At 46.5% G+C, this 9,817-nt stretch overlaps 1 protein-coding gene across 1 annotated transcript in view; it reads right to left on the bottom strand.

The window, feature by feature from the left end:
* Nucleotides 1-9,817, bottom strand: part of DOCK3 (dedicator of cytokinesis 3) — a 590,333-nt gene that overhangs the window by 131,205 nt on the left and 449,311 nt on the right. The window contains exons 16-18 of the mRNA XM_025213329.1: nt 9,336-9,498; nt 8,811-8,917; nt 1,623-1,794 (exon numbers count right to left, since the gene is read on the bottom strand). Of these exons, the coding sequence (XP_025069114.1) occupies nt 1,623-1,794; nt 8,811-8,917; nt 9,336-9,498 (442 nt within the window). The remainder of the gene's footprint in view (nt 1-1,622; nt 1,795-8,810; nt 8,918-9,335; nt 9,499-9,817) is intronic.

A 9,817-nucleotide genomic window follows, 5' to 3' on the forward strand; every position in this document is an offset into this window, starting at 1 on the left:
GGGTGTGTGGCTCAATGGGATAGCTGTTTCCCTAATAGGGAAAGGCATCTAGGTTCTAGCCCTGGAGTTTTCTTGCTTGGTGGTTGGATGTTGACCTATAAGGAGAAAACTCCTGGGGTGTAGCCTAGTGGCACAGTAAGTTAATGGTGGTATTTAGTCATTTCATCCAATGAATATTAAATGCAAAGCCAGCTTCAAGAGAGAGGCTGGAGAAGGCTCTGGGCATGGGATGGTGGTTAGAGAAAATGCAGTTTCAAGTCCCATTTAGGTGAAGGGAAAGATCCCTAACCATTAGTCTGAAAGTCTGGAGGATCCACCTGCTCTGTTTTACTTCTGAGAGGTATGCTCACCTAAAGATGCTATTTTTCCATGTGGAAAAACAGAATCCCAAAGTGTGCATAAATATTGAAAATTAAGAGTTACACAGCTATGTACATGCTATTTATTTTGAAGCTACATGTTACACTTAGACCATATTAAATCTGTGAAGTGGTAAGCAGTAATTAAGTTACAACATGCTGTAAGCATTCATACATTAAGAGTTAATAGCATTTCTTGCCTGTAGAGCTTTTACTTGCTACTAGAGGGCTGATAAGCAGGCGTGTGACTAGGAGACAGGACACTTGGGCTCTATCCCTGCCCTGGGTGGGGCAGGAAGCAGTGCATCTTGGGATGCTGGAGGATTTCAAATTGCACTTTTTATCTCTGTGGCTCAGAGTGAAGTGAGGAACATGAGCTAGGCAGCACAGCCCAGAATTAACCCTTGCCTGAAGTCCTGTAACTTAGAGACACTCAGAGGTCTCTTAGCACAAGTTAACGAGCTTGTTTAATGTGCAGATGCTCACATTTTAAGTCTCCTTAGTGTGGTATAAGGGTTATGTGTAACTTCATGTAAAGTGAAATAGGATTTAGCCGAAAACCTCTAAAATACTAACAGTTTAAGAATCCTTCCAATGACAAGTCACGTGTGTGGGTTGTTAAATATAGTCAGAGTCAGCTAGAATTTATAGAAAAGTAAAGTAGGTCAACTACTACGCCCATGATATGTTAGAGACTCAAGAGATGACTACTTGTGTTCTATGTATCAATTCTCATGACAAAGTGAAAATCTAAGATGTAAATCCCTAAAACATATCCCACACTTATAGCAAAGAACTAAAAAGAAGGAAAAAGTAAAGGTGGTATTTAGCCCGGTAGTCCCTTGATACTGCATTATGAGCTATACACTTTTGTCTTCTTGTGCCTCAGAGGGCTTGCAAGTAACAACAAGCTTTGATCACAGAGTGCTCAGTACAAAGCACAGCAAAGCTTAATTCAGAACTGAGCAAGTGCTAGCTTTATATTTCTTTATCTCTCAAGTTTAATCAGAATAACATTGTTTCATACTAGCCTTTGTGCTTGCATTTATAAGAATATATACACTATATCTTTGTGTGCTTTGCAAATTGATGAACTAATTTCTTCAAAAAAACCTGTCATTGTTCATTCTGTGCATGGGACTTAATTAAGCTAACTTCTGTACATGGAGCTTAGATAAGTTAACTACAGCTAGTATTAAATCATAGAAAAAGACCACATTAAAAGATGCTTTTGTGTGCTGTTCTGAAGGAACAGTTACTTACCATTCTGGGTAAGTTTGGTAGAGGAGAGCTGGGTAGAGATTGAAAAAGTCTCTTTGGTGCTGCGTTGGAAAATGAGGCTGGAAGGGATGTTAGGGCAACCATTGTAGTCCTCTTTGCAGCAGGGCAATCCCAGATATAGTGCATGGTTGTTAAATGTACTGTTCTCATCACACTGCAGAAATAAAAAAGGAAACTGAATTTTACTAGTTCGTTCACTTAATTTCTCACATCCATATCTTAACAGGAACTAACTAAAACAGGGCAGTCCAACTGGTGGTCTGTGGGCTGTATATGGCTCACAAGGCACAGTTAGCATGCAACCTGCAGGCCCCTGCAGCAACCTTTCCCATTGCTGTGTGATGATGAAGGGGCCCATGAAGGGCCACATGCTTTCAGTACAGCTAATATGGGAGGGAATGGGAGGCCACACACTGCTGGTGCTGCTGGGGGGTTGGAGAGGTTGAGTGCTATTGGTGGGGATGAATTCCAAGGAGGCTGCCCCTGCAGCATGTGGCCATGTGTTGTGTGGCCCAGGGGCTGCTTGCCAGCACTTTGTGCAGACCCTGGCTGTGTCCAGGTTGGAGAGCCCTGGATTGACACATCACTGTACCTTTGAAGGGGACCCTTTAAAGTAAGCTCTTTTTTAATTAAGAGTAACTAACCTACATATATTTAGTGTAGTAGCTAAAACTCAGAAGTTAGACCAATATGTAAGCCCCTTGTTTAACTAGAGTCCAGAGCAAGGGGGAGTTCACTAGAGACTCTGAATTCCAAGGAGGCTGCCCCATCCTTCACTTGTAAATTGGTGAGAGGAAGCAGGTTAGCAGGGAAAACATAATCCTTTAGGACCAAAGATACCAACAGACCAGCTTACAGGGGAGTTTGCTTCGGAAGGTCTGTTGGAGAGAGTAGCAGGAAGAAAGAGGAGGCAGACTTAGACCCAAAGAGATGGCTGGAGGACACTACAATGCCAGAGTCACTGCCAATGTCACCTTTTCCTTGGCTTGCACCTGTGAAGTGTCTGTCTAGACAGGACAACTCACCACTGAGCCATCCACCCAGCTTCTGGTTTGGCACTTTGATGATTGAGGCTTGCAGATTCCTTCCAGTGACAGCCAGGTTGGGGAGTGGCTGCAGTGTGAGCGATGCTTCCTGGTGGCAGGCAAGAGAGCTACAAAAGGAGGTGGCAAGGCTCCAAAGGATCCCCTGCCATAAGGACTTAATCAATTCAAGCCTGGAGGAGACCTCTAGGACTGTGGAGGAAGGACTGCCAGAGGCAGCGCTAGAGAAGGAAAAGGACATGAACTCCCAGGAAAGTGGAAGCTGGAAGCTTGTGACCTCTGGCAGTAGGCAGAAACCTTCATCCCCACCTGCAGCGGTTTGCCTGGAAAATAGATATGGAGCCCTAGCAACAGAGGAGAGACAGCACATTCCATTGGTGGAAGAGGCCAAGCAAGGCACCCCAAAGGTTGGGAGGATCGAGAACACTGACACCAAGAGGAAGTGATGGGTGGTGGTAGTTGGAGACTCCCTTCTATTGGGGATGGAGGTATCCATCTCCTGTTCTGACCAGTTGTTTTGGGAGGTTGTCTGCTTGCCTGGAGCCCAAATCCAAGATGTCATGGAAGGAATGCCAAGACTCATTCAGCCTTCTGACTACTACCGCATGCTGCTCATCCATGGGGGCACCAATGATACTTCCAGGGGGGATATTGACCAGATCAAAAGCGACTATAAGGCTCTGGGTGCAAGGGTGAAGGGGACAGGGGCTCAGATGGTGTTCTCCTTGATTGTTCCAGTCAAGGAGAAGGGCCCAGGCAGGAGCAGATGTATCCTGCAGATCAATGCATGGCTGCACAGTTGGTGTCACCAGCAGGGCTTTGGCTTCTTTGATCAGGGGATGTTGTTTGAACAAGAAGGACTGCTAGGAAGAGAAGGATACACCTGACAAAGAGAGGAAAGAGCATCTTCGCAGACAGGCTCTCTAACCTAGTGAGGAAGGCACTAAACTCAGTTTGCTGAGGGATGGAGACTAAAGCCATGAGGTAAGTGGGCAAGCAGGTGACCAGGAGGAAGCACAAGCAGCAGGGGCCAACAAGGGAGGTCTTCTCATTTTTCCTGAGAAAACAGAGCAATCAACTAGTTACCTCAGGTGCCTGTACACAAATGCATGGAGCCTGGGAAACAAGCAGGAAAAACTGGAAGTCCTCACACAGTCACAGAACTATGATGTGATTGGAATAACAGAGACTTGGTAGGAAAGCTAGCATGACTGCAGTACTGTCATGGATGAGTATAAACTGTTCAGGAAGGACAGGCAAAGGAGACAGTGATGTTCTTTAAATTAAAAAAGCTGTATGATTCCTCAGAGCTCCAGTATAAAACTGGAAACAGGGCTGTTCAAAATTTCTAGTTTATGGTCAGAGGGGAGAGCAGCAAGTGTTATGGGGGTCTACTTCAGACCACCAGACCAGGAGGATGAGGTGGATGACGCTTTCTTCAAACAGCTAGTACAAGTTTGCAGATCACAGGCCCTGGTTCTCATGGGGAACTTCAATCACCCTGACATCTGCTTGGAGGACAATACAGCAGTGCACAAGCAATTCATGAAGTGTTTGGAGAGTGTTGGGGACAACTTCCTGGTGCAAGTGATGGAGAGGACAACTAGGGGCCATACTCTTCTTGGCCTGCTGCTCACAAACAGGGAAGAATTGGTGGGGAATGTACAAGTGGATCACAACTTGGGCAGAAACAACCATGGGATAATTGAGTTCAGGAAGGAAGGAAGAACTCTGGACTCAATCTATACCCAGCTCTCTGGACTCAATCCCTACCCAGCTCTCCTCTACCAAACTGGACTTCAGAAAAGCAGGGTGCAATGTGCTACATCACCGTACAGCATGCTATACTGACATAGTAATCATGTGGATCTACATGTGATAGGCAGCTATGTCGCTGTTGTGGCACCCTCCCCTGGTATAATGCACTGCTACAGTGATGTAGCCATGAACTCTAAGCAGGCACTGTGTGCATGGTGCAGTAACTGCCCATACTGTGCCATGCTTTAATACTCCCAAAGGAAGTACTAAAGCACTGTGCTGTAGCAATGTCACCATACGGTGACATGTTGACACTCCCACAGACTCTGACTCAATCAGGGAACTGATGTGAGGATCCCTTAGGAGGTCATGACGTCTGAGGGGGAAAGAAGTCCAGAAGAGCTGGTTGTACTTCAAAGAAGCCTTGCTGAGGGTGCAGGAGCAAACCATCCCAATGCGTAGGAACATTAGCAAGTATTGCAGAAAACCAGCTTGGCTTAGCAGGGACCTCTTCAGTTAGCTAAAATACAAAAAGGAAGATTACAAGAAGTGTTCCCTTGGACAAACAATTAGGGAGGAGTATAAGAGTATTGCTCAGGCATGAAGGGATGAAATCAGGAAGGCCAAAAAGCAACTGGAGTAACAGCTAGCAAGGGACTTGAAGGGTAACAAGCAGGGTAAGTATGGGTCCCTTATTGGATGAGTAAGGCAACCTAGTGACAGATGATGTGGAAAAGACTGAAGTACTCAATGCCTTTTTTACCTCAGTCTTCACAGGAAAGGTCAGCTCCCAGACTACTGCACCTGGCAGCACAGTTTGGGGAGAAAGTGAGCAGCCAACAGTGGCAAAAGAACGAATTAGGGACTATTTAGGATGGATGTGATGCATTCAAAGGTGCTGAGGGAGTTGGCTGATTTGATTGTAGAGCTTCTGGCCATCATCTTTGAAAACTCCTGGTGATCGGGAGAGGTTTCAGATTATTGGAAAAAGGCAAATATAGTGCCCATCTTTAAGAAAAGGAAGACAGAGGATCTGGGGAACTACAGACCAGTCAGCCTCACCTCAGGCCCTGGAAAAATCATGGAGCTGGTCGTCAAGTAATCCATTTCTAAGCACTTGGAGGAGAAGGTGATTATGAACAGTCAGCATGGATTCACCAAGGGCAAGTCATGCCTGACCAACCTGGTTAGGGGGCTGGGGCACATGACATAGCAGCCTTCAACTATCTAAAGGGTAGTTATAAAGAGGACGGATCTAGACTGTTCTCAGTGGTGGCAGATGACAGAACAAGGAGCAGTTGTTCTCAGGTTGCAGCAAGTGGAGTTTAGGTTAGTATTAGGAAAAACTCTCACTAGGAGGGTAGTAAAACACTGGAACAGGTTACACAGAGAGGTTGTGGAATCTCCATCCTTGGAGGTTTTTAAGACTCAGCTGGACAAAGCCTTGGCTGGGATGATCTAATTAGGGATGATCCTGCTTTGAGCAGGGGGTTGGACTCCATGACCTCTTGAGGTCCCTTCCAACCCTCATTTTCTCTGATTCTATGATTGCACTGATCTGACTACACGGAAAATCCATTAACAGAAAGCTGTACTTGCCATCTGCACATTTAAATTGCCTCAGTTTTAGAAAACATGGTCTCCTACCTATCTACAAAACCCTACAAAACTTCCAGGATTTACAGGCATATGTAGTGTGTTTTAAAAGTCTCATTCATACTGGGCATGTCTACATGTGCCCCTACAGCACTGTTGTTACTGCGCCATCATTTAGTACTACCATTAAGAAGTACTAAATGATAGCACAGTAACAGTTGTTGCTGCGCCATGCTGGCAGTGCATGGCTATTTTTAGCTGTTGTGCCTGTAGCAATGCGCTATAGCAAGGGAGCGCGTCGCTATAGCAACACAGCTGCAGCATCATAGGTTTTGTCCACTGACGCTATGTCACCATAGCATGTTGCTACAGCGATGTACAATCTGTGTAGACATGCCCACAGTGAAGGAAAGACCTAGAAACCAAGTAAGACTAAAGAGCACTGCTGAGTTATAATGGGCTGCTTTGCATTGCTAAAGTGTAGTCCATGCCAGCAGGATTTCATAGCATAAATACTCACAATAATATCGTAATTCTCTGACAGACATTACATTTATCAAAGCTTAATACGTTAATTGAATGATAAATTATAACATGCCACATCCTCAGCCAATTTATCAAGCAAAAAAAAAAAGGAAACCAGCCACAAGGATGTTCACATTTGAATGTGTGGCATGGTAAAGTTGCACCTTGCAGCCCAATATTTGGCTGAGGAGAACAGCTTTCAACTTGCTGTTACAGGGAAGCCCACCAGGTCCCTGTGTATGGGGGTGTTTAAAGGCACACTGTGCAGCCAATGCTAGACTGCACAACACAGCTTTAAATGTCTCCACGTGGGAGGAGTGCACTGGCTCCCCTTTCCTGGGGATGATTCAAGCCACACTGTGCAGCTCAATGTATGTAGGAGCCCATCAGCTTTCTTGATGTGGAAAACATTTAAAATCACACTGTTCAGTCTTATGTTGGGCAACATGGTACATTTATAAGTTTGCCAGCACAGAGAAACCTATTGGTTCCATTATGTATTGGCACATTTCTATTTGTACCAGGCAGCCCAGCGGTGGGGACAAGGCTCAATACTGGGCTGCACAGCATGGTTTTAAAGGTCCAGGCATGCAAGAGGAGCTGAGGAAGTTTATCCCAGATGCTCAAAATCGTGCATTCTGCCATTTCAGATCTTGAATATCTGGCACAGCAGGACACCGATTTTTGCAATCCAGCATAAAATGTCTCAGTTCCCATTACACAGTTAAATTAACATCTGCCAGGGTCTACAGTCTGTCAATACAGACAGCCTGGTTATGAATTTAAAGTAGAGGAGCATAACAAAAACAATTAATCATTATTGGAGGGGAAAAATTTGATTGTCTATATTAAATCCTATAATTTCAGGTCTAGTAGAAAGAAACTAAGCATGCTATCACTTTCCTTATGTTCTTCTAAAGCAGGGGCGGGCAATTCTTTTGAGCGGAGGGCCGCTTACCCAGTTTTGGCAGGCTGTTGAGGGCCGCATGGAGGTGCCCCATCCCCGGGTCACCATCTTGGGACCAACATCCCAATGTCTCAGGACCAATGTCCCAGGGCCAGCACTGGTGGGGCCCAAAGCGGGGCGCAGGCTGGCAGGGGTCAATGGAGCTGGGCTGGGCTGCACCAGCAGGGAGTGGGGAGCTGGCCCAGCTCTATAGAGCCCCTGCCAGCTGGGACTCTGCGCTCCTGCCACCCTGTTCTGAGCCCCACTGGCTCCCTGCCTACTCACTCCCAGTGCCCCCCAGCCCTGCGGTACAGGTGAAGGGCTGCGCACAGCCCCGACCCCCTGCTCGCCAGCAGGGAAGAAGCTGGTGCTGAGAGTGGGGAAAAGTAGAGCGCGTTGCAGGCACTCGCAGCCGTGCGGGGCTGTCCGGGGCAGGCACAGGCAGCCCCAGGCAGGGGCCACTTTTCCCTGTGCTCACCACCAGCTTGTAACCCGCCCCACTGCCAGCCTGGCAGTGGGGCTGGGTTACAAGGTTGTGGTAAGTGTGGGGTGGGGGGAGAGAAAGCAGCCCCTCCCTGCCCCATGCCCGCTGCCCCACGCTGCAGCCGCTCGCAGTCTGCCTGGGGCTGCCTGTGCCTTCTCTGTACAGCCCCCCCGTGGGCTGTGAGCGCCTGCAGTGCAGGGTGCCAGGCATGGGGCGGGCGAGGAGCCGCTTTTCTCTGCACAGGGAAGGAGCCCAGGGAAAAGCTGAGCGTGGTGGAGAAGCAGCCCCTCCCCCACCCCATGTCTAGTACCCCACGCTGCAGGCGTTTGCAGCCCACATGGGGCTGTCTGGAGCAGGCACAGGCAGCCCCATGTGGGCTGCAAGCAGCTGCAGCGTGGGGCACTGGGCATGGGTAGGGAGGGGTCACTCTCCCCACACCGTGCTCCTTCCTTGCCTGGGGCCCCCCGCCACTTACCTGAGCTTCTTGCACCGCCAGGGCAACCACATGCTCCCAGCCCAGAAACCCCAGAAGGGGCTTCCAGCTGGGGGGCGGGGCTGGGTGGGCCCCACTGTTGTTGGAGCCTGCTGGGCTTCCCCTGGGTCCTATTGCCCTTGGTTCCTGTAATTTTTGACAGGAACCAAGGGCAGAGAAATATTAATTTTCCAAATTTTTTTAGGGGCCCTGCAGGCCATATTTTGCCCAACCCTGTTCTAAAGGAAAATATAATGATCTTTACACATACATATCTACACTGAAGTAGGAATGGGTACGGGACAGTATTGTAGTGCAGTGTTTAAAGAGCCATGAGTGACTGTACCTTATAAACATAAAGCTCATGGATATCATCTGACAAGGTGGTGCCATCATCTCTCATCAGTGGAGTGAATGCAAAGCCAAAGAGCTTCTTTTCCCCTTTGTCTTTTGCTGCAAAAGAAGACAGAAATAGAGAAACATTTATATATGTACTGCAAATATATATTCTCTCTCTCTACCTCTTAACAAACAAGACACAGAGCTGACTTCAGGATTCATAATAGGTATATTGTTGTAGGTTTCACTTTATGCTAGTAATCTTACATATAAATATAAAAATCAGACAAGGACTAATCAAGAGCAGAGCTAACCAGAGAAAACTGTAGCTGCACAAGCTGAAAAGAAAGTAAGCTTCTTAATATTCTTCTGATCTCTACTAATACTCGATAGGAACCCTAACATGGACTTTTTTATTGTACTTTAAGAATCTACCTTTTTTCCTGAGCAACAATATAATCTAACCTTATATTAATGGAAAGAAGTCAGCATTTTTATATTTGTTTCAGACATGGGCTTATGTTGCACTTACTGGAGCAATGCCTGAACTCAAAGCGGAGGTGAGACCCACGAAACCTGTCAATGGGGATGGGCAATTTGATGATCTCCCCCCACCGAGGGCTGTTATTATGGTAGAGGACAAAAGAATGATATGCACTCCTGCTTGGCTCTCCTGAACCCAGGCTGATACATTCCTAGAATAAAACATGCAAGAATATAAGTTAAGAATAAAAGACATCATGCTACTATATATGAGTCATTTAATTACACAGTTGAGCTTCATGCTGAGGATACTGAAATCTAGTGGTTTTTTCCCTTTGTATAATTCATACACTTCTGCAAACACAAGGCAAAGATGGAAGGATTTTTTTAAGGCAGTTTTTAGACTAGACTTTGAAACAGATATGCCACTGTGTGCAAGGTGTACCAATGGCTTCATTCAAATAGGATTTGCTTGGTTTCTTTTTTAATTCAGTTGTTACTTAGTTTCAACTTTTACATCAAGTAGGGAAA

This window comes from Alligator sinensis, unplaced genomic scaffold (genome assembly GCF_000455745.1).
Source record: "Alligator sinensis unplaced genomic scaffold, ASM45574v1 scaffold630_1, whole genome shotgun sequence".
Classification (NCBI taxonomy): domain Eukaryota; kingdom Metazoa; phylum Chordata; order Crocodylia; family Alligatoridae; genus Alligator; species Alligator sinensis.